Source organism: Myxine glutinosa, chromosome 7 (genome assembly GCF_964187855.1).
Source record: "Myxine glutinosa chromosome 7, kmMyxGlut1.1, whole genome shotgun sequence".
NCBI lineage: Eukaryota > Metazoa > Chordata > Myxini > Myxiniformes > Myxinidae > Myxine > Myxine glutinosa.
In genome coordinates, this window is record NC_136267.1 from 25,834,378 (window position 1) to 25,859,806 (window position 25,429).

General features: G+C 44.5%; 1 protein-coding gene across 1 annotated transcript in view; it reads left to right on the forward strand.

The window, feature by feature from the left end:
* Positions 1-25,429, forward strand: part of NCAPG2 (non-SMC condensin II complex subunit G2) — a 275,080-nt gene that overhangs the window by 13,423 nt on the left and 236,228 nt on the right. Inside the window, exons 5-7 of the mRNA XM_068121956.2 lie at positions 7,727-7,890; positions 17,385-17,519; positions 17,829-17,923. Of these exons, the coding sequence (XP_067978057.2) occupies positions 7,727-7,890; positions 17,385-17,519; positions 17,829-17,923 (394 nt within the window). The remainder of the gene's footprint in view (positions 1-7,726; positions 7,891-17,384; positions 17,520-17,828; positions 17,924-25,429) is intronic.

The window sequence follows — 25,429 nt, forward strand, 5'->3', positions numbered from 1 at the left end:
CGCAATCACCCACGCACGGGGTGTAATCTGGCAACTGCACCCAGTTAGGCGGCAACCACACACGGAGTATGGAGCGAGTTTTGGCTTGGATTCTGAGTGGTTGGTGTAATTATACCGTTCAATGAAATACTAGTCAAAGAAGATTTGCACTCTAATGTTCGTGGTAGAAAACCAATTCTTACTACTAGCGTGACTCACCACATGTCCTTTCAGAGGGATAGGCATCTTTGACCATGTCTGCTTTCTCAGGGAGTGAGAGATGGTGGGAATGGTGGGTGGGGGTTAGTGGTGGGAATGGTGGGTGGGGGTTAGTGGTGGTGATGGTGTATTGGGGGTCGTGGGGGGAAGTGGAGGGGTGATGGTGTGGATGGTGATGGGGAGAGCGGCCAAAATTGGGTCTTCAGGGATTTTGGGGTCTTTTGGGCCTTCAGGGTATTTTGGGTCTTCGGGGTCTTTTGGTTCCTCTGGGTCTTTAAGGGTCTTTGGGGTATTTTCGTTCTTCGGAGTCTTCAAGGGTCTTTTAGATCTTCAGGGTATTTTGGGTCTTTAATGGTATTTTGGGGTATTTTGAGTCTTCAATGTATTTAAGGGTCTTCGGGGTCTTTTGGGTATTCTGGGTCTTTAAGGGTCTTTTTGGTATTTGTGGTATTTTGGGTCTTCAGGGTCTTTAAGGGTCTTTTTGGTATTTGTGGTATTTTGGGTCTTCAGTGTCTTTTCGATATTTTGGGCCTTTGGGGTCTTTTGGGTCTTTAAGGGTATTTGGGGTCTTCAGTGTGTTATAGGTCTTCACTGTGTTTTGGGTCTTCACTGGGTTTTGGGTCTTCACTGTGTTTTGGGTCTTTGGGGTGTTTTGGGTCTTCGGGGTGTTTTGGGTCTTCAGGGTGTTTTGGGTCTTCGGGGTGTTTTGGGTCTTCGGGGTGTTTTGGGTCTTCGGGGTGTTTTGGGTCTTCGGGGTGTTTTGGGTCTTCGGGGAGTCTATTGGGTCTTCGGGGAGTCTTTTGGGTCTTCGGGGAGTCCTTTGGATCTTCGTGGTCTTTTGGGTCTTCGTGGAGTCTTTTGGGTCTTTGTGGAGTCTTTTGGGTCTTCAGGGAGCCTTTTGGGTCTTCAGGGAGTCTTTTGGGTCTTGGGAGTCTTTTGGGTCTTGGGAGTCTTTTGGGTCTTGGGAGTCTTTTGGGTCTTGGGAGTCTTTTGGGTCTTGGGAGTCTTTTGGGTCTTGGGAGTCTTTTGGGTCTTAGTCTTTTGGGTCTTCAGGGTGTTTTGAGTCTTCAGGATATTTTGGGTCTTCAGGGCCATTTGGGTCTTCAGGGTCTTTTGGATCCTCTGGGCCTTTAAGGGTATTTTGGGTCTTTGGGGTCTTTTGGGGGTATTTTGGGTCTTTGGGGTCTTTTGGCTATTTGGGGTCTTTTGGGTCTTCAGGGACTTTTGGTACTGAAGGGTCTTTTGGTTCCTCTGAGTCTTTAAGGATCTTTGGGGTATTTTGGGTCTTCACGGTTTTTTGGGTCCTTTGGGTCTTTAAGGGTATTTTGGGTATTCAGTGTCTTTAAGGGTCTTTTGGGTCTTCATGGTATTTTGGGTCTTTGCAGTCTTTAACGGTTGCGAAAGATGATGGGAATAGAGCCTGTGATTGATGCTGTGAAGAGGAACAGGTTGAGATGGTTTGGTCATGTGTTGAGGAAGGATGAAAGTGACTGGTTGAGAAGAGTGATGGAAATGAATGTAGAAGGAAGTAGAGGACCGGGAAGACAGAGAAAGACTTGGCTAAAGATGGTGGAAGAAGAAATGCGGGCAAGGGGGTTAACAAGGAGAGATGCAGAAAATAGGGCAAAATGGAGAAAATTGTCATGGGGACCGCAAGGCTAACCCCCGCTCTCGCGAGGAAAATGGCCTTTAAAATGCATGTTGTTGTGTTGTGTCTGCAGTCTTTAATCAACTGCAGTCTTTAAGGGTACTTTGGGTCTTCAGGGGTCTTGGTGGTCTTAAGGGTCTTGGGGGATTTAAAGGTCTGAGGGGTCTCAGCAGTCTAAAGGGCCAAAAGGTATATTCCAACAGTACGTAATTAAGAGTTCACGGAATGTGTTTTGGGTGTTAATTTTATTTGAAGAAGAAGACGTTTTGGTCACAAATAAAGGAACCTACAAACATCACCATATACGTTTACTCTATTATAACAAGCATTCTGAGTATTGCGCTGCAATACATGTCCCCTACCAAAGTTCAAAGTGCCATAACTTTGTCAAAAATGATCGAATATGCAAATTTATGCACGGTTGATGCTGGTTTTCAAACTTGATCTGAGGTATGCTGAGACACGTGTGTCACGCCTCGCCTCGTTGATAAGCCCGCAGGGTCGCTCCGTGGAGCGGCCTGCATGTATTGCACTGTGTGAATTATATAATTACCAACTCACGGTCTGAGGTACTAGCGATTCAAGAGATATCCATTTTTTCAATATTTTCGTTTAATTAACGATATCTGCCAAACCACGTGACCTATCGCAAATTCCAAAAGGACATTTTGGTAGACTGACATGCTGAACAGATCTGTGAAGTTTCCCCTCGATTGGATCAAAAATGAGGGAGGAGCTCGGTTTTAAAGGTTCATGCTTAAAAACGTCATAACTCTGAAACCATGTGACGCATGACGTCATGCTCACTGACTTTTTTGTCCGTCATGGGTATGCGATTCTGCCTGCAAAGTTTGGCCTTGATCTGTTCAGCCATTGCAGAGAAAAAGGGGTTTTCGTGTTTTCATGAAAAACAATATGGCGGCCGAACCACGTGACGTCATAATTACTATTAAAATATTCTACAGACCGAGTCCCCCCTACGGTGAAAATTTGATCTCAATCGGTCCTATTATTGCAGAGAAAATCTTTTTAAAAGGAAATTAAAACTTAAAATGGCACTGAGTTAAGGATAATCAGAATTATCAGAATTCCCAAAGTTCAAAGTGCCATACTTTGTCAAAAATGATCGAAACGTCGTGAAGTTCGAACTTGATCTGTACCTTATCATGAGGAAACCATGTGCCAAGTTTGAAATCATTAGCATTAAGCGTTTAGAAAAAAAGTCCGGAAAACTGTTCTTTGCGTGACAGACAGACTGACGGACTGACTGACAGACGGAGGGACGGCGTGCACACCTATAGTCCCCTCCGGTGTACACCGGTAGGGGACTAATAAGATATATGCAAGTTACTTTAACATTATGAAAACTTTCAAGTGGTTGTGTGTGTTTTTGTTTGGGTGTGTGTGTTTGTGCCTTTCTACGTTATTACTCCCCTACCGGTGTACACCGGAGGGGACTATAGGTTTGCACTCAGTCCCTCCGTCTGTCAGTCTGCCCGTCTGTCAGTCTGCCCGTCTGTCAGTCCGTCACGCAAAAAACAGTTTTCCGGACTTTTTTTTCTAAACTCTTAATGCTAATGATTTCAAACTTGGTACATGGTTTCCTCATGATAAGTTACAGATCAAATTCGAACTTCACGACGTTTCGATCATTTTTGAGAAAGTTATGGCACTTTGAACTTTGGTAATTTCCCCAACAGTTTTCCGGATGACAGACTGCCAGTAGGGGACATGTATTGCAGCGCAATACTCAGAATGCTTATTCTTTCACAGCTGAACCGTAGCACCAAGAGGCCCCAGATTATGAGTGTAGGTACATCAGAATCTGGGCAAGGTTTATAGCTACCGCTCATTGGCTTTGACTTTCGTTTTGAGGCCACCAAAGGCCACTATAAAGTGTATATATTTGGATTGGGGGGTGAGGGTGGGGGCAATGAATGGTTGTCATTTGGGGAATTTTTTTGGAAAAGAAGCGGTCTGAGTTAGTCCAGTTCCTTCATGAATGAGTTGAGCTGTTTCACTCTGTACTGTGTGAACTGAGACCAATCCAGCTGGTATGTTGGCATTTGAAGTCTTCACAGATTAAGAAGAGTGAACAGGGTTGAGCAGAGAGCAGTGTCAATATTTGCTGAGAGAGTCTAGTATATGGAGGAGTCGGAATTGGGGTGATAGTGGCCCACATAAAGAAACTAACAATACATTTTTACGGAGAGGTACACAAAACCAAATGTACTTCCTAGCGTTGGGAGCGACCAGTGGAGTCCACAGGTTGTAAGGAAGGGAGGAACAAACATACTCTGCAACACCACTGCCAGTGTAGGAATCAGGTCTGTTGAAATGGAGGAGACTATTACCAAAGAGACACGCAGAAGAACATTAGATGAAATCAACAGGTCATTGAATGAGTTATGCTGACGCTGTCTGATAATATGGACCAACTTCTATCTACTCATCCCAACTCTCTCTTCCTCATATGTGGTGATTTCAACTGTCATCATGCCAGTTGGCTGGGTGTGGGTACCTCTCTCACCAGCCATGGCTCCTCAGCAAAGGACTTCTGCGACTCACTGGGACTGACACAATCTGTCAATTTCCCGAACCGGATCTCAGTCAACGGAACATCTTCTCTTCTGGACTTGGTTATGACTAACTTCCCTGAAAATGTCTGCTGCTCTTCTTCTGCTCCAATCGGATCATCTGATCATGTCCTTGTTAAAGTGGACATCTCTCTGACCATCCTCAGGGAGCCTGCTCAGCGTCGACGAGTCTGGCATTTCACTCAGGCCAACTGGCACGGTCTTCAAGCAGCCATCAATCATCTGGACTGGTCTCCCATCTCTACCACCTCTGACATCAACTCATCCTGGGAATTCTTCCAAAGTAAATTGCTCTCTCTCATGCACAGATTTATCCCATCTCGTCTTCAGTTGTCATACCCTTCCTCCCGTCCATGGTACACGGAATCTTGTGGTGAGGCTGTTGCCCAGAAACAACTTGCCTTCGTCTCCTGGAAAGCAAATCCAACGGAAGGAAATCTCATTTCCTTTCACAAAGCCCGAAACAAGTGTGTGTCCACCCTCAGGAGAGCCAGGAAACAATATCTCTCCGTTCTCAAGACCGAACTCTCTTATCTGTCTCCCTCTTCCAAATCCTGGTGGCGTCTGGTCAAATCCGTTTCTGGTGTTTGTTCCCCCTCCCTCACCTCAAACGGCGACACAGCTGACTCTGCACGTGAAAAAGCTGAATGCCTCAACTCTGTGTTTGCCTCTAAATCTTGTGTCCCAAACCCATCCCTCTCTGTACCCACCATACCCAGTCGTACCCTGCTGCTCCTGGACTCCGTGTCCTTTCCTCCTGACAAGGTGGAAAAGTTTCTGTCAACGCTCGACTCTGATTCTGCAACTGGACCCGACGGCATCAGCCCACGGGTCCTAAAATCCTGCTCTGCTGCTCTATCTCACCCTCTCTCTGTTCTCTTCACCCTCTCTTTTGCTCAAGGTCAACTGCCATCTGCTTGGAAATCAGCCAACATCACCGCTTTGCACAAAAAAGGTGCAAAAACAGATCCTAGCAACTACAGACCAATCAGCCTTCTCCCAATTATCAGCAAAGTCATGGAATCCATCATTGCTTCGGATATGAAATCTTTCCTCTTCTCCAATGGCTTGATCTCTGATCATCAATTTGGTTTCAGACCAGGTCACTCTACTCTGGACATGCTGCTTCTGCTGTCTCAACAATGGATGGAGGTCCTCAATGCCAAACAGGAAATTAGAGCTGTCTCCCTCGACATATCACGTGCCTTCGACACGGTCTGGCACCCCGCTCTGCTCACCAAACTCTCCTCGTTTGGTATCCATGGAAATCTCCACGCATGGCTGGCGGACTTCCTCTCTAGTCGTCGTCAACGTGTGGCCCTGAATGGGTTTCTCTCATCTCCTCTTCCTGTTCAGGCTGGAGTTCCCCAAGGCAGTGTTCTGGGCCCCGTGCTTTTTCTGGTCTTCATCAATGATCTCTCTGACTCTCTTGAAAATCCTCTCTATCTCTTTGCTGATGACTCCACTCTCTGCCGCTCCATTCCTCATCCCTCAGATCGGCAGTCTGCAGCCTCCTCACTCTCTGAAGACTTGGACAAAATCACAGACTGGTCAAACAAGTGGAACATGTCTTTCAATCCTGACAAATCTCACACTCTTACTATGTCTCTCCGAAAAGATCGACTGGACAACCCTCCCATCTACTTTCTCAACAATCCTCTCCAAGAAGTTCTGTCGCTCAAGCTTTTGGGTCTCACTATCTGCCATGATCTTTCTTGGGAAAACCACATTTCCAAGCTGGCCTCCAAAGCCAGTCGCCGACTGGGCATCCTCCGTCGTGCGAAGTCCTTCCTCGGCACACCTGAGCTCCTCACCACATACAAGGCTTTCATCCGCAGCTCAATGGAATACTGTTCTCCCCTATGGGCCGGTGCTCCTGCCTCACACCTAGCTCGGCTTCACGCTGTTGAAACCAAAGCTTTCAGAATTATTGGAATCTCCCGCGATGAAGCTATCTCTGAGGGCCTTTCACTCACTCACCGCAGGCAGGTAGTTGGTCTTTCTGTCTTCTACCGACTCCTCTCCGGCCTTGCACCCCCAGCTCTCTCTGTGCTCTGTCCCCCAAATATTCCTACAGGTCGCACAAGACCTGCCAGCAACCCTCTGATGGTTAAACTGCCGAAATCTCGGCTCTCTGCTCACCTTCACTCTTTAATTCCTCTTTTCTCCCGCCTCTGGAACAAACTCCCTCACTCCGTTCAATCCCACTCCTCCCTCCAGGTCTTTAAAACAGCTGTTCACCACCATCTCTTATCTTCCCCCATCCAAAACCTTGATCTTTTCTACCCCCGCTAATTCACCCCAGATCCACCTTGTTTGAAATTCCAACTTCTTTCCTGGAAGTCCTGGCAGTGTGCATATGTTTTATACCTCTCCCACCGCCCCCTTCCCATGCCCCCCCCCCCCCAAAGCCCTCGCCCTCTCTCAGATCTCTCGATGTCTCCATGTCTCTCGGTCCCTGCTCTCAAATGTTGTGTTTGTGTCCTTCCCCCTCTCTCCCCATCTTGTCTACCGCTCCCGATGTTATATGTTTTATGTGTCGGTTTGTCTTTCTGTGTGATTAATGTTCGCTCTTTCACGAGCCTCGATCTTGTATACAAAAAAAAAAAAAAAAAAAAAAAAGCTGTGGGAAGCAAGGAGAAGCTGGCATTCTGGGCCTTAACCCTTTGTCAGAGAAAAAGACCCATCGAAGAGTCGGGCATTCTGGAAAAGAAATGTTTTCCTTGAGATGTACAATATCTCGGTTTCCTGCAGCAGCCTGGATAGACAGATGTGAAGTTGGAGCATACTTCGATAATATGGGATGAGCAGAGGGTTAGAGAGTGGGAAGCACACACAGGATAATGCTGATGAAGGGAACGGGGACCGGATGTGTAGGAACAAGCGTGTCTTTTGGATCTGAGCTGTCCCCTCACCGCTTGTCTGAATACTTTAATAAATTTCTGTAAATTCAGTTCATTATGCGGAGTGGAGCATCTTGTTCAAATGTGAGCAAGGGTTGGTTGAGTGTATGGAGTGGCACGGACTATATGTGTGTTGAGAGAAAAGATCGGTACTGTGATGTAGCTCTGCTATTGAGCTAGGAACAGAGAGAATGTTGTCCATGTGTTGGAGTTAAAGCGAGGAGAGTACATGTGGAAAGGATTGTGTGGTAGAAGACGTGGCAGAGGTTTGAGTGAAGGAGAAGGATTATGGAAGACATCAGCATTAAAGGAAGAAGATGAAGAAAAATTGTATTCATTTTTAAAAACATTTTATTCCATGAGTTATTTGCATTTTTCAGCACTACTACCTTTGCTACCGAAGGGTTGTAAAGAGATGCAGAACGTGGTGATGTGCTTGTGTGAAGTCTGCTGGGTGCGGAACATAGAGGGACGGCAATATATTGCAAAGAACCTCATGGAAACATTGTTGCAATCGATCATGAGTGACGGCAGAAAGGCTACGGTTGGTGACTTTTATTTCTCTCCGAATTTACTGTTGCTTGCAATTCATAGGAATGTATGCTATCTTTTCAATGTTTGCTTGACGGATATCAATACTTAAAACTTCCTTGATGAAATTGTGACACGTATGTAAGAGGAATCAGAAATACAGGTCGATGCAATTGTAACCATTTTATGGGCAAATCAAATAGCCATATGACTGTGACTTTGTCACTTGTAGTCTCTAATTTTGAATTCAAGGAATATTACTCGTATAGACAGCTATTTATCACCTTTCCTTATTACTACTTGTGCCATTTATAAATCATTTCTAAAATTAAACAAGTTCAGGTGGGATGTGTACATGTTAGGCCAGGGAGAAAAAAAAAACCCCCCCACCTTTAGAGGCCATTTTTCCCCGCGAAGCGGGGGTTGGCCTTTTTCGGGCACCATGGTTGTTGTTGTTTTTGTTGGTCCCCTTTTTGAAGCAATGTTTTACGGCCGGATGCCCTTCCTGCCGCCAACCCTGTTTGTCACTTTGTCACTTTGTTTGTTAGGCCAGGGAGGTGATAAAAAAATCTATATCACGATAATGGGCCTGATTATCATGATTGTGCGCGATAATATCATGATAGTATAATGTAATTAGCTCCTTGAGAACCATGTAGCATTCCATACCAATCTCAATAAGAAAGAGTAATCAGATTGCAGACCCTCGCCAGGACGTGTTTTTAGTGTTTTTTAAGGCTTTTGTGTTATAACAAATATGGCGGCCGAACCACGTGACTGATGACGCCATCATTTTTTTTTCTCCACCAATTTATCCCTCAATGACGCTCAAGAAATTTCATCTTGATTGGATGAAGATTTGTACTTGGCGAATTATGACGTCATAATAGAGGCACTTATGACATCATCATTAACATATTTTATTCCCCATGGAGAGTTATTTACAATGAGCATGTCTCAATTTTTTCTATTCAGCGCTTTCAGAGATATAGAGGTGCAAAGTTTTTCGGTTTTTCCAAGATGCCGCCCGCTCCACGTGACGTATGACGTCATAATTATCATTTAAAAATTGTTCATGAGATGGTGAAAATTTCCTGTCAATCGGACCAACAGTTGCAGAAAAATCATATTTATTCTGTGCAGACAAACAGACAGACAAACAGACAAACAGACAGACAAACAAACATACAGACAGACAGACAAACAAACAGACTCAAATGCAATACCCTCTCCTCTGGCGAGGGTAACTAGAATGGCACTCGGTAGAATGGCACCAAAATGTAATCCGCTTGTTCGTGCCATCTAACCAACTCATCCACCAAGTTTTGTCATAATCCATCGAAAGCTTTTTGCGATATCGTGCTATTAAGTATATCGTTCTTCGCCCTGTCACTCAATGGTGAAGAATCACATAAAAATTCTCGGATCTGGATCCTGATCCGGATCTTCACCGAAATCGAATCAATTCTTCATTGTCATACACCCAACTTGTCCACCAAGTTTCGCCAAAATCCGTTCACATTGGTGCTTCCCACCAACATGACAGGGCACGGACGTAACATTAAATGAATTAACAAGCAATCAAATAATAATAATAAACTATTTTCTGGGGAACAATGTAAAAAAGATTGACTTCCGGTTTGGGGTTTTGCTGCACGTAGATGTCCTGATCGGCAGTTGCTCCTTCCAGCTGATCTAAGCCAAGTTTCCGGAACTGATTCGTCACGTTTTACTGTTTTATTTTCAATATCTGTGTTGCTGGTCGTGTTTTTCGTCAAATTTTATTTCCCAAACTGTTGTGTTGAATCGTTGAGTTATTGTCCCTGGTAAATTTTGTCCTACTGGTGATTGTCGGGTAGTGCGTCTGCCTCAGTTTTCTGATCCCACATGCCTCGTTTTTACTCCTTTTATCTCAGGTATTGTTACTTCTGATACCCCAGCTCAACTTTTTCCCGTCCCCTCCTTCCGCAAAAAAAAAAATACAAACATACTACCCTTCTTCACTCCCCCAAAAAAAAACCATCAGAAAAAAAAACTTCTATCTCTTGTGCTCAGTTACTCCTTAATTCCCTATCCCTTCTTCTTTTCCATATCCCCAAACGAAATCTTCACCAAACAAAACTTTTCTTCCTTTAAAAGCGTTTTGAAAGAACTTTTCCAAAATGTATTTTAAATGCCTTGCTCTGCTTTTTACTCGATCATGAGCAAACCATTCATGCTTCTTCTTCATCAAAATATCTTCCTTTTCTCTTTGGCAAGACTTAATTCCCAAAACCTCTTCACTCCTAAATGCTTAGTTCATCCAGCTACCTTTTTCACGTCAGCCGAATCTTCCTCCATGCCTTCAACCAAAAACATTCTCACCACCACCCCACCCATGAAGTCTGTCACAGGTTATCCAGCCTGGGAATTCTGAAACGTCCATTTTACAGAGGCTGTGTGCACTCCACAATAATTTCCCCTTCACATCCATTCATGCTGTCAAACCCCTCCATCACCTTTTTCACAAAATATCCAAGTTTTTCATGTTTTCTACCTGGCATTTACTGGCCCTTTTCTCATCAGACTGGGCTGTGCTGCTTTTTCCCATCTTTGCTTTCATGGTACACCTTTCTGGATTGTGCACGATCCGATCGCACGTCACGTTCATACCCTTTCATGGTACTCATGGTATTCATCAACGACAAAAGTCACTTTTCCAATCTATTTTTCACCATACTCCTTCAACTTTCTCCTTCTTCCTCTGATTCACTTTCACCTAACCTTCAAAAAATCATATTAACGAAGAATTAAAAAAGTAGGCCTCTCCTCCCGTACTTAAACATTTGTTTATACACCTCCCTGTTACTTCGTTCTCTGCTCAGCTGGCTGTCAAATCCTATTCTTCTGTTCCTGTTTCTGAACCTATGCTGGAATCCTTAATCCCCCTTAGGAATCCTTCATGCCCTCATTTGGGGAATTTCCCAAGATAGTTTTCATGGTTTAGTTTTAAAATGTTTAAACTTTCCCCTGAAGTGTTGTATTCTGTTGTATATTATAACACACTTTTTTTCTTCTTCTTCAACAGGTTGTTTTCGATTTGCTCACCAAATCTCTTCATTTCAAATAAAAATTCAATCTCTTACAGTTCCTCCTTCCTACATTCCCTAAACTCACGTGCATTCCACCAATCCTCCAACGTTTTTCAAACGGATCTCTGACTCGAAAATCACAAGTAACTCATTTTGCAATAAATGTTCATTTTCCCATGAATCGTCCAACACTTTCTAAAATCCAAACTCACCCCTCTCCTCCAAAACTCCCTCCTCAACCATCCCTTTCAAATCTCCCCCCTTGCCCCTCCTCTCCTAAACTCCCCCCTCACTCCTCTCCTCCTAAACTCCCCCCTCACCCCTCCCCTCCCAAACTCAATCCTCACCCCACCCCTCCTAAGTTCCCCTCTCACCCCTCCCCTTCAAAACTCCTGCCTCCCCTTCAAAACTCCCCCCTCTCCCTGCCCCATCAATTTTTTTCTCTCCAATTCTTCCCTCTCAACCCTCCTCCTCAAAGCGTCTTCCCCGCTTCCTCTCCCTTCCAACTCTCACCTCCATCTCCTCCAACCTTCTTCCTCGCTCTGCCCCCCCTCAAACAAAACCTCACTGTGCCTCACCCAATCACCATCAAACCTTTTTTCCTCCTCATCCGTCCCTTTCCCCTAGTTCTTCTGAAATCTCTGACACACTACCAACAGCTCTCCCGACCTCCTCCTCCTCAGCCAAGGACTTCTGCGACCAACTGGGACTGACACAATCTGTCAATTTCCGGACTCGGATCTCAGTCAATGGAGCATCTTCTCTTCTAGCCTTGGTTATGACAAACTTCCCTGCAAATGTCTGCTCCTCTTCTTCTGCTCCAATCGGTTCCTCTGACCATATGCTTGTTAAAGTAGACATCTCTCTGGCCATTCTCAGAGAGCCTCCTCAGCGTCGACGAGTCTGGCATTTCACTCAGGCCAAGTGGCAGAGTCTTCAAGTAGCCATCAATCATCTGGACTGGTGTCCCATCTCTACTGCCTCTGACATCAACTCATCCTGGGAATTCTTCCAAAGTAAATGGCTCTCTCTCATGCACAGATTTATCCCATCTTGTCTTCAGTTGTCATACCCTTCCTCCCAGCCATGGTACACGGAATTTTGTGGTGAGTCAGTTGCCCTGAAACAACTTGCCTTCGTCTCCTGGAAAGCAAATCCAACGGAAGGAAATCTTATTTCCTTTCACAAAGCCCAGAACAAGTGTGTGTCTACCCTCAGGAGAGCCAGTGAACAATATTTCTCTACTCTCAAGACCGAACTCTCTTATCTGTCTCCCTCTTCCAAATCCTGGTGGCGTCTGGTCGAATCTGTTTCTGGTGTTTGTTCCCCCTCCCTCACCTCAAACGGCGACACAGCTGACTCTGCACGTGAAAAAGCTGAATGCCTCAACTCTGTGTTTGCCTCAAAATCTTGTTTCCCAAACCGGTCTCTCTTTGTACCCACCGTACCCAGTCGTACCCAGCTGCTCCTGGACTCTGTGTCCTTCTCTCCTGACAAGGTGGAGAAGTTTCTGTGAATCCTCGACTCTGATTCTGCAACTGGACCAGATGGCATCAGCCACCGGTCCTAAAATCCTGCTCTGCCGCTTTATCTCTCCTTCTCTCTGTTCTCTTCACCCTCTCTTTTGCTCAAGGCCATCTGCCATCAGCTTGGAAATTGGCCAACATTACGGCTTTAAACAAAAAAGGTGCAAAAACAGATCCTTGCAACTACAGACCAATCAGCCTGCTCTCAATTATCAGCAAAGTCATGGAATCCAACACTGCTTCGGATATAAAATCCTTCCTTTTCTCCAATGGCTTGATCTCTGATCATCAATTTGGTTTCAGACCAGGTCACTCTACTCTGAACATTCTGCTTCTGCTGTCTCAACAATGGATGGAGGTCCTCAATGTCAAACAGGAACTTAGAGCTGTCTCCCTTGACATATCACGTGTCTTCGATACGGTCTGGCACCCAGCTCTGCTCACCAAACTCTCCTCCTATGGTATCCATGGAAATCTCGATGCATGGCTTGCGGACTTCCTCTCTGGTCGTAGTCAACGCGTGGCCCTGAATGGGTTTCTCTCATCTCCCCTTCCTGTTCAGGCTGGAGTTCCCCAAGGCAGTGTTCTGGGCCCTGTGCTTTTTCTGGTCTTCATCAATGATCTCTCCGACTCTCTGGAAAATCCTCTCTTTCTCTTTGCTCATGACTCCACTCTCTGCCGCTCCATACCTCATCCCTCAGATCGTCAGTCTGCAGCCTCCTCACTCTCTGCAGACCTGGACAAAATCATAGACTGGTCAAACAAGTGGAACATGTCTTTCTATCCTGACAAATCTCACACTCTCACTATGTCTCTACGAAAAGACCGACTGGACAACCCTCCCATCTACTTTCTGAACAATCCTCTCCAATAAGTTCTGTCACTAAAGCTTTTGGGTCTCACTCTCTGCCATGATCTTTCCTAGGAAAACCACATTTCCAAGCTGGCCTTTAAAGCCAGTCGCCGACTGGGCATCCTCCGTCGTGCGAAGTCCTTCCTTGGCAAACCTGAGCTCCTCACCACATACGAGGCTTTCATCTGCAGCTCAATGGAATACTGTTCTCCCCTCTGGGCTGGTGCTCCTGCCTCACACCGAGCTCGGGTTCACGCTGTTGGAAACCAAAACTTTCAGAATCATTGGAATCTCCCGCGATGAAGCTAACTCTGAAGGCCTTTCACTCACTCACCGCAGGCAGGTTGGTGGTCTTTCTGTCTTCTACCAACTCCTCTCCGGCCTTGCTCCCCCAGCTCTCTCTGGGCTCTGTCCCCCAAATATTCCTACAGGTCGCACAAGATCTGCCAGCAACCCTCTTATGGTGAAACTGCCAAAATCAAGACTCTCTGCTCTCCTTCACTCTTTCATTCCTCTTATCTTCTGCCTCTGGAACAAACTACCTCACTCTCTTCAATCCCACTCCTCCCTCTAGGTCTTTAAAACAGCTGTTCACCACCATCTCTTATCTTCCCCCATCCAAAATCGTAATCTTTTCTACCCCCGTTAATTCACCCCAGATCCACTTTTTTGAAATACCCACCTCTTTTCTGCAAGTCCTAACAGTTTTTTTTTTTTTACCTCTCCCACCCCTCCCGTTCCCATGCCCCCGCACCCCAAGCCCCTCCCTCCCCACAGATCTCCCGATGTCCCTGTTCCCTGCTGTTGTACTTGTGTGCTTCCCTCTCTCTCCCCATCTTGTCTCCCGCTCCCTTTATCTTATGTTTTTTTGTGTCAGTTTGTTTTATGTGATTAATGTTAGCTCTTACACAAGCCTCGATCTTGTACACACACAAAAAAAAAAAATTGAATGATTTTTGCCGAGAAGCACAACTTATTGCAAAATTGTTGCTACTTTCATGAATCCCAAAACAGTTCAACTGGAAGGGCAATAATGGTCTGGAATTAAACTACGTTTGTCAGAAATTATATGTATGTAACTTGTCACCACTACTTCCAGGAGTGTTGAAAGAAAATTTCCAAGCTTCTGAGGTGTCTTTTCTATTGAAGTCGCCGGAGGCATTATGTTTTCGGGTTGTCCACCTGGCTGTTTGTTATATGGACATATCCTTCTGTGTGTCCGTCCATCCGTGCGTCCGTCCTTCCATGAAAGCTTTTCGTTATTGCAATAACTTAAGAATGGCTAAACGGATATGTCAAACTCCGTACAATTATGTATAATGATGCAAAGATGAACTGATAAGATTATGGGGTCAAGAGGTCAAATGTCAGAGGTCAGTTTAGGTAAAAATTATTTTACCCAGCTAACTCATGAACCAGTAATGGAATTTTAACCAAACCTGGTGTCAGTATATATTATGATGCAAAGATGAACTGATTAGATTTCGGTGTCAAAGGTCAGAGGTCATGTCAGCTAAAAACTGATAGTGATACTTGAATACTTGAGAACAGCTGAAGAGATTTAAATAAAACTTGGTTCAAGTACAGTCGTGGCCAAAAATATTGGCGTCCTTGCACTTTTTTCAAATAGCTCATAATTTTCTCGAAAAAAATGTTGAAATTGACAAAAGTATTTGGTCTCCACAATTCTTTATTTCACTGTTAATATTACAGAACATTTGTTTTTGATTCAGAACTTAACATATCCTTTTAAATCAGAAAATAAAAAGAAATGGCAATGACAAAATTATTGACATCCTGGATTTAATATTTGGTAGCAAACACAGCCTTTGGACAAAATAACTGAAGTCAAGCACTTCCTATAGCTATGAATGACCTTCCTACAACTCTCTACTGGCAGTTTGGCCCAATCTTCTTGTGCAAACTGCTCCAGTTCTCCCAGATTTGAAGGGTGCCTTCTCCCAACTGCTGTTTTTAGATCTCCCCACAGGTGTTCAATGGGATTTAGATCTGAACTCATTGCTGGCCACTTCAGAACAGTCCAGCGTTTTGTCTTGAACCATTCTCGGGTGCTTTTTGTAGTGTGTTTAGGGTCATTGTCCTGCTGCAAGGCATATGACCTTCAACGGAGACCTAGCTTTCTGACACTGGGTTGAACATTGCGCTCTAAAATGCCTTGGTAATCTCCTGATTTAATGATGCCATGCACACATTCAAGGCACCCAGTGCCAGAGGCAGCACAGCAACCACAAAACATCACTGAACCTCCTCCATGTTTGACTGTAGGGAAGGTGTTCTTTTCTTTGAAGGTTTCATTTTGTTTTCTGCAAACATAGAGATAATGTGCTTTATCAAAAGCTCTAATTTGGTCTCATCTGTCCACAGGACATTCTCCCAGAACGATTTTTGGCTTGTTCAGGTGTGTTTTGACAAACTACAGTCAGACTTTCTTTGCAGTGGGGTCCTCCTGGGTCTCCTACGATAGAACCCCTTTCATTGAGTTGGCGACGGATGATGAGAGTTGAAACTGTCGTACCTTGTGTCTGAAGGTCAGCTTGAATCTGTTTGGCAGTTGATTGAGGTGCTTTCTCCACCATTCGAACAATCCTTCGCCGCAATCTTCGATGAGGTTTTATCTTGCGGCCATGTCCAGGGAGGTTGGCTACAGTGCCATGGGCCTTAAACTTCCTGATAACATTGCGTACGGTGGACACAGGAACATCAAGGTATCTGGAGATGGACTTGTAGCCTTGAGATTGTCCATGCTTGGCTACAATCTTATGTCTGACCTCCTCAGACAATTCTCTGGTTTTCTTTATTTTCTTCATGCTCATTGGGGTACACGCAGTGACGCAAAACAGCAGAATGACTCCTTTTCTCCATTCAAACTAGTTGAATGAGTGATTTTTATATTGCAGGCACCTGCAAATCACAACAGTTGATTTCAATTCCAAAGTAAAGGAGAATCACCTGCTTGAAATCTAATTATTTCTAACAACTTCTCAAAGGTGCCAATATTGTCCGGGCCATTTTAGGATTTCTGTTTGGAATAAGCTTAGATTTTGTCATTTTTTTCAGCTTTTTGTTTTGTTCCACTGCAAACCAAAGAAATACATGTGTGGATACCAATTTTTTTTTTTCGACAATTTTCTGGAGGAAATGGTGCATTATTTGAAAAAGGTGCAAGGGTGCAAATATTTTTAGCCATGACTGTATGTATAATGATGTAATAATGTGGGTGGAGGCATATCGGTTGACGGCGCGACATCGAAGAGTGCCATTCTAGTTTTATACATGATATTAAGCTTGGAGTAGAGCTGACACACACACACACACACACACACACACACACGGTCATGCAGCCAAACATTCCCAACACAACACAAGATTGTTAGACGTGACTAACACAGCCACTGAGCTTTGGGGGATGTGTCGTCACTTCCCGGGTTACTCAGTACCGGCAACATCGAAACAATGGCTCCGCTTTTCTCACCACATTCAGCGGAGCATTTCCTAAGGAGGATTTTTCTCCTCCTGATGGATCCTGACCTTTGTGGATTGCCAGTGCTCTTAACCGTTTTAAATGCTAAACGTCAAGTAAGGAAGCAGCACATACCATTTTTAAAGTCTTTGCTATGACTCGACCAGGGTTTGAACCACCGACCTCCAGACTCGGAGCAGATGCGCTAACCCTTCGATGCAGTTCCATCGTGTACGAATATGTTCACATGCCAAAAATATAAATATATTCACAAATTGGATACTTATTTACAAACTTGTGAATCAACCAAAATATATTCAGTGTACTGTACTACAATACTGTGGCATGTTTTGAAAACCATGAGAAATGCAACATCGAAATCACTTTTTGAATGTTAACTAGCATATCAGTGATTTATATTGTTTCCTTTGATTCTAATGGTGACTTGAACCTCACAATATAACTTTAGAATTGAGATTTGAATGATTTTTTTTTATTGAAGATGTCCCTTTTTATTTTCAAAGACCCTTTCTTCCACATCGTCTTTGTTGAAGTAATTGGGAGTTTCACCACCAGGTGGCAGAAATGAAGCGCTTGTGGAATTTGCGTGAGATTCTCCACGAGTTTGACTTCTCGTTGGATAAAAATGCAGAGATGAAGGAGCTACTGATGCAGTATTTTGTGAGTGGCCAGGCACTCCACTCTACAGAGGTGAGCATTGATGCAAAACGTGTTGTGCTACCAACTACCATTAATAGGATGGCACACGAGAACAATGTAATGACTGTACTTTATAAGAGTGTTGGTTTGCCGTGAATGGTCATCGGAGCAGAGTAGATGGTTTGCCGTGAATGGTCATGTGCTTTGCCTTGCTGATCAGACGTGTTGTGTATTTACTACTCCTCCATGCAAGTTTTATGCAGCTGCTACTCTGTCTTTTGTGTCACATCTTTATCACCCAGGTCTAATTACCAGCGCTCACTCTAAGTATGTTTTTTCTTTGACTATACGTTGTTTCAGGGACGTCGGTTCTTTGTCTTTATCCTCGGTTTGAATGCGGAGATGACAAAGATTGTGCATTTGGCTGTGAAAAAACAGCTACCTGGCTTCTCAAAGTGAGTAAGGTGCTGTCGAGTTGAAGTGTCGGTTCTTCATCATCACCATCATCTATTATTGTTAAAACCATTTGATCTCGCTATGAAAGAGCCACCTTCCATTTATTGTGGTGCAAAATAATTACTGTCATGCTGATAAACAAGGTGCTAAAAGTTTGCATTGAATACAAATAGGTTTCCATTTCCTAATATTTCTATTGGAAATGCAGTCCTGTATCATTGTGCGTTTGATGGGGTCTGTTATTGAATGCTCTGTGGAAAGTCTGCATTTTTAGGTTATTTGAAGTGTCGACCATTTCTCTGAATTTTCATTTCTCTGAAATAACCCAAGAGTGGGTCCCGATTTCCGGCTGTACATACATACAGTCATGGGAAAAAGTAAGTACACCCCATGTAAAGTTTTGACTTTTTCAACATATTTCAACATACAGCTAGTTGATCTTCATTTCAACAATATTGATAGATAAAGGTGATATAATATAACAAATATCATGAAACATTTACATTTTGTAGTCCATTGTATACTTTAAATGAACATAAATGCAAATTTCGTATGTGGAAAAAGTAAGTACACTCCTACATTTATCACTACTTCAAATACCTAAAATTAGAATCAGGTACACCAGCTCAGGTGCAAATGATTGGAACATCGTTAGAGAGGATCTTGAAGGAACCTGTCTTATTTAAACCTCAGACATTTAGTTTGGTTTGCTCTTTGTTGTTGAAGTGTGTGGCGTCACCATGCCTAGATCAAAAGAGCTCTCTGAGGCCTTCAGAAAGAAGGTTATAGATGCATATGAGTCTGGGAAGGGATTTCAAAATATCTCCAAACAATTTGAAATCAATCATTCGACTGTCCGGAAGATCATCTACAAGTGGAGAAGATTCCAAACAACTGCCAACTTGTTCAGGCCAGGCCGCCCCAGCAAGTTCAGCCCGAGAGCAGACCCCAAGATGCTGAAATAAGTCTCTAAGAACCCCAGAATGTCATCACAGGACCTACAGGTAGCTCTTGCCACTGTTGCTGTCAAAGTGCACGAGTCTACCATTAGAAAGAGGCTGCACAAATTTGATCGACATGGGAGGTGTGCCAGGAGGAAACCTTTGCTGTCCAGAAAGAACATCAGGGCAAGACTAAAGTTTGCCAATGAACACCTAGGCAAAGACCAGCACTTCTGGAACAATGTGCTCTGGACAGATGAGTCAAACGTAGAGCTATTTGGCGACAGTACCAGAAGACATGTTTGGTGAAAAGCAAAGACAGCATTTGACCACAAGAACCTGATACCAACTGTAAAGCATGGTTGTGGAAATATTATGGTTTGGGGCAGCTTTGCTGCATCAGGGCCTGGGCAGCTCACCATCATAGAATCCACGATGAATTCTTCATTGTACCAGAGGGTGCTTGAGGATAATGTGAGGCCATCTGTCGGAAAGCTGAAGCTCAACTGAAGGTGGACCTTGCAACATGACAATGACCCTAAACATACCAGTAAATCCACCAAGGAATGGCTGAAAATAAAGAAATGGAGGGTTCTGGAATGGCCAAGTCAAAGCCCGGATCTAAATCCCATCGAGATGTTATGGGGGGATTTGAAACGAGCTGTGCATGCAAAAAACCCCTCAAACATCGCACAGCTGAAAGAATTCTGCATGGAGGAGTGGGCAAAAATTTCTCCCGGTCGATGTGAGAGACTGGTAGGCAGTTATAAGAAACGCCTACTTGAGGTTGTTTCTGCCAAAGGGGGCAATACCACCTATTAGAGCCAAGGGTGTACTTACTTTTTCCACAGAAGGAAATGGCATGTCTGTTAATTTTTGTGAATAAATTATTGCAAAGTCAAATTTTCATTGTTTTTTGTTCAATTAGATCACCTTTATCTCTAGATACTGTTTAAATGAAGATCAAATATTGATATGTCCACATATGTTAAAAGATTTTAAAAAACATTTCATGGGGTGTACTTACTTTTTCCACATGTGAAATTTGCATTTATGTTTATTTAAATTATACAATGGACTACAAAATGTAAATGTTTCATGATATTTGTTATATTATATCACCTTTATCTATCAATATTGTTGAAATGAAGCTCAAATAGCTGTATGTTGAAATATGTTGAAAAAGTCAAAACTTTACATGGGGTGTACTTACTTTTTCATGTGACTGTACGTACGTCAGTTAACATTGACTAAAACATGTTCTCCTCACAAACTACCTGACTGATATGTGCTCATCATGGTAATATCTTCCCTGGAAAGTGCTCTGCCCCCCTATATGAGGCTGAAAAGGAGGGTTTCCTTTAAATTTCAGGTAATTTATTTAAAATTCTTCTCAGAAACCGTGGGGAAATAACCATCAGTCCTCCACGGGGCTATTTTTTTTTTGTATACATAGTCGAGGCTCGTGGAAGAGCTAGTACTAGTACACTGAATGGATCAGTACGCAACAGGATAAAATAGGACAAAACAACAACAGTAGAATAAACAACAACAAGGCAAACAAGCAACAGGATAAAACAGCAGCAGGAGAGAGAAGGGGGGGGGGGGGTGGGGGGAGAGGGGTGGAGACGGGTGGAGACACTGACAGCAGAGTTGAGGCCAAGATAGAGGCAGATTTGGACAAACAATGGGTGTTGGGCAGAATGGAGCAGGGCGCAGGAGAGGAGGCATAGAGTGGACAAGATGGATACAGGAGGAAAAACTGGAAACTTGGAAGGAGGATGGATTGGGGTGGGGTAAGGAGGTGGGGGGGGGGGGGGGGAGGGGGTGGGGGGAGAGGAAGGGGTGTGAGATTATTAACAAGGGAAGAAAAGTTCATGGTTTTGGATTGGGGATGATCTGAGAAGGTGGTGTACAACTGTCTTGAAGACCTGGAGGCATTGTATCTATATGAGTAATTTATCTGAGTGGGTTTGCATACAAGCCAGGAGAGAGAAAGGAAAATGTCAGCACGCACAGAGATAAAGAGAATGAGAAATGGTTGACGATTGAAAGGAAAGGATAAAGAATAAACCATCGTTTACAGAGGCAGTCACATGGAGAGAGAGAGTGTGACCACAGTACAGGGGAATAATGTGATAATGAAAGAATAAGATTTTCTAAATAGTCTTTGAAAGGAGGGGAGAGAAGGTAGAGAGCAAATATAGGGGTAGATAAGAGAAAAAGAGAGCAGATGTGTTCTGGAGGAAAAGAAAAAGCAGGAGGAAATAATGAATCTGATTGGCAGAACTTAATCTTTTGAGGATGAAGCACCATCCAATCACTTTGAACTGGACCTCCACATTTCAAGTTTGTCTTTAATTTTCTACAATATCTGAGATGTCCTTTGCATGTATTACTAACTAGTCGGTTTGACGTTCCTATGTATTCAATACCAAACCTAGAAATGTTCTATCCTATGAAGTTTTTTTTTGTTGATTTGTACTCATATGGGGTCCTAGAACAAATTCAGTTTGGTTGCCCTTACGATATCCTCGGGAAACTTTCGTAATTTGCATAAATCAAAGATGCGTCCAAAAATACCTGGGTCGCAGGGGTAAAATTTTCAAAATTGTCATAGAGACTTCAAATTAGGCTCAAATGAAGGGGAATTTTACGCGGATTCATATTCTAGCCAACTCTGACATGAATTTATGCAAATTTCTTCCTACTGGGAATACCCTACCCGCAAAGTCAGCACACAAGATGGCGCATTAGTAAGAGTGGTATGTAATGAAAAGTGTGTAATCTGATGAAAAGTGTGTATCTGGTGTGGAATGAAAAGTGTCAATTCCACGTTCTAATTTTTAATTCAGTCTTTCTCTGCGGCAGTAGAGTTCGAGATGACTGATTCAGCTGTTGATGATGGGAAGTGCCTCGTCCCAACCTGCAGCAGGTCTGGACCACTACAAACATTCAAGCTGCGAGGAGTCAAGAAAGTGATTCAGTGTGCAACAGAGCGGGATGACGATGAGACCCGTAATATAATGCAGGCTATTTTGGATTCTCAAGGCGAGCAAGCATCAGTAGTGTTTCATAAAAACTGTTATTGTTCATACCTCGAAGGACCATGTCAGAAAGGTTGCTAAGAGAAACAAGGATGAGAGCGATGAACCATCAGTTGTCAAAATTGAAAGGTCGCAAGTGAAACATTTTGCTTTTAAAACGCAATGGTTGTTTTGTGCTGAAGTTTGTAAACCTGTAGATCCTAAACATCCTGAGAGGTGGGACAAGGTAGTACAGTGTGAAAGAAAGGGTGTCGCAAATGCTCCATCTTCAATGGTGTGCATGATTTAGCTGCAGCTGAGGCACAGTGTCATCATCTTCGCTGCTATGATGAGTTCAGGAAAATCCCTGTGTATGCTGTCCAGACCTCGATGATTGATGATGAAGCTATGAAATTGCTTGTTGATGAGATGTATGCTAATCGAAAGCTATGTACTTGGACATCCATTTAACTAAATTATAAGTACTAGCGTGACTCAGCGTGCTCCGCGCACCTCACGACACGTCGTTTCAGAGGGGTAGGCATCTTTGACCATTTCGGTGTCTTTTGGGTTTCATGGTGTTTTGGGTCTTCAGGGCCATTTGGGTTTTCAGGGTCTTTTGGATCCTCTGGGCCTTTAAGGGTAATTTGGGTCTTTGAGGTGTTTTGGGTCTTCAGGGTCTTTTGGCTCTTTGGTGTCTTCAGGGTCTTTTGGGTCTTTGGTGTCTTCAGGGTCTTTTGGGTCTTCAACGGCTTTTGAGTCTCAAGGTTCTTTTGGTTCTTCTTGGTCTTTAAGGGTCTTTGGGTCCCTTTGGGTCCTTTTGGGTCTTCCAGGTATTTTTGGTCTTCGGGGTCTTTTGGGTCTTCGGGGTCTTTTTGTTTTTCGGGGTATTTTGGGTCTTCAGGGGTGTTTTGGGTATTCGGGGTGTTTTGGGTATTCGGGGTGTTTTGGGTATTCGGGGTGTTTTGGGTCTGTGGGGTGTTTTGTGTCTGTGGGGTGTTTTGGGTCTGCGGGGTGTTTTGGGTCTGTGGGGTGTTTTGGGTCTGTGGGGTGTTTTGGGTCTGCGTGGTGTTTTGGGTCTGCGTGGTGTTTTGGGTCTGTGGGTGTTTTGGGTCTGCGGGGTGTTTTGGGTCTGCGGGGTGTTTTGGGTCTGCGGGGTGTTTTGGGTCTGCGGGGTGTTTTGGGTCTGCGGGGTGTTTTGGGTCTGCGGGGTGTTTTGGGTCTGCGGGGTGTTTTGGGTCTGCGGGGTGTTTTGGGTCTGCGGGGTGTTTTGGGTCTGCGGGGTGTTTTGGGTCTGCGGGGTGTTTTGGGTCTGCGGGGTGTTTTGGGCCTGCGGGGTGTTTTGGGTCTGCGGGGTGTTTTTGGGTCTGTGGGGTGTTTTTGGGTCTGTGGGGTGTTTTTGGGTCTGTGGGGTGTTTTTGGGTCTGTGGGGTGTTTTTGGGTCTGCGGGGTGTTTTTGGGTCTGCGGGGTGTTTTGGGTCTGCGGGGTGTTTTGGGTCTGCGGGGTGTTTTGGGTCTGCGGGGTGTTTTGGGTCTGCGGGGTGTTTTGGGTCTGCGGGGTGTTTTGGGTCTGTGGGGTGTTTTGGGTCTGTGGGGTGTTTTGGGTCTGTGGGGTGTTTTGGGTCTGCGGGGTGTTTTGGGTCTTCGGGGTGTTTTGGGTCTTCGGGGTGTTTTGGGTCTTCGGGGTGTTTTGGGTCTTCGGGGTGTTTTGGGTCTTCGGGGTGTTTTGGGTCTTCGGCGTGTTTTGGTTTTCGGGGTGTTTTGGGTCTTCTGGGTGTTTTGGGTCTTCTGGGTGTTTTGGGTCTTCGGGGTGTTTTGGGTCTTTGGGGTGTTTTGGGTCTTCGGGGTGTTTTGGGTCTTCGGGGTGTTTTGGGTCTTCGGGGTGTTTTGGGTCTTCGGGGTGTTTTGGGTCTTCGGGGTGTTTTGGGTCTTCGGGGTGTTTTGGGTCTTCGGGGTGTTTTGGGTCTTCGGGGTGTTTTGGGTCTTCGGGGTGTTTTGGGTCTTCGGGGTGTTTTGGGTCTTCGGGGTGTTTTGGGTCTTCGGGGTGTTTTGGGTCTTCGGGGTGTTTTGGGTCTTCGGGGTGTTTTGGGTCTTCGGGGTGTTTTGGGTCTTCGGGGTGTTTTGGGTCTTCGGGGTGTTTTGGGTCTTCGGGGTGTTTTGGGTCTTCGGGGTGTTTTGGGTCTTCGGGGTGTTTTGGGTCTTCGGGGTGTTTTGGGTCTTCGGGGTGTTTTGGGTCTTCGGGGTGTTTTGGGTCTTCGGGGTGTTTTGGGTCTTCGGGGTGTTTTGGGTCTTCGGGGTGTTTTGGGTCTTCGGGGTGTTTTGGGTCTTCGGGGTGTTTTGGGTCTTCGGGGTGTTTTGGGTCTTCGGGGTGTTTTGGGTCTTCGGGGTGTTTTGGGTCTTCGGGGTGTTTTGGGTCTTTGGGGTGTTTTGGGTCTTCGGGGTGTTTTTGGTCTTCCGGTATTCAGGGTCTTTGGGTATTCAGGGTCTTTGGGTATTCAGGGTCTTTTTGAGCCTCAGGGCCTTGAAGGGTATTTGGGGTCTTTGGGGGTCTTCAGGGGTCTTGGTGGCCTTTTTTTTTTTTTTTGGATGCAGAGTCGAGGCTCGTGAAAGAGCTAACATTTATCAAACAAACAAATCAAACAAACAAGCAAATGAAAAATCGGTCAGAGACCGAGGACTTGCCGGAATGTACTTTTTTATCGGCCATTTAGGACAAATATGGCGGCCGAACCACGTGACCGATGACGTCATCATTAACATATTTTATTCCCCATGGAGAGTTCTTTACAATGAGCCATACCTCAATTTTTTCTATTCAGGACTTTTGGAGATGTGGAGGTGCAGAGTTTTTCGGTTTTTCCAAGATGGCGGCCGAACCACGTGACCGATGACATCATCATTAACATATTTTATTCCCCATGGAGAGTTCTTTACAATGAGCCATGTCTCAATTTTTTCTATTCAGCACTTTCGGAGATATGGAGGTGCTAAGTTTTTCGGTTTTTCCAAGATGGCGGCCGACCACGTGACTGATGACGTCATCATTAACATATTTTATTCCCCATGGAGAGTTCTTTACAATGAGCCATGTCTCAATTTTTTCTGTTCAGCACTTTTGGAGATATAGTGGTGCAAAGTTTTGCCGTTTTTCCAAGATGGCGGCCGACCACGTGACATATGACGTCATCATTAACATATTTTATTCCCCATGGAGAGTTCTTCACAATGAGCCATGTCTCAATTTTTTCTGTTCAGCACTTTTGGAGTTATAGTGGTGCAACGTTTTGCCGTTTTTCCAAGATGGCGACCGAACCACGTGACTGATGACGTCATCATTTATATATTTTATTCCCCATGGAGAGTTCTTTACAATGAGCCATGTCTCAATTTTTTCTGTTGAGCACTTTCGGAGATATGGAGGTGCAACGTTTTTCGGTTTTTCCAAGATGGCGGCCGAACCACGTCACCGATGACGTCATCAATTGGGCACAATATATTAGAGGGCAAGACAAATACGTGTGCAAAGTTTGGCGATTCT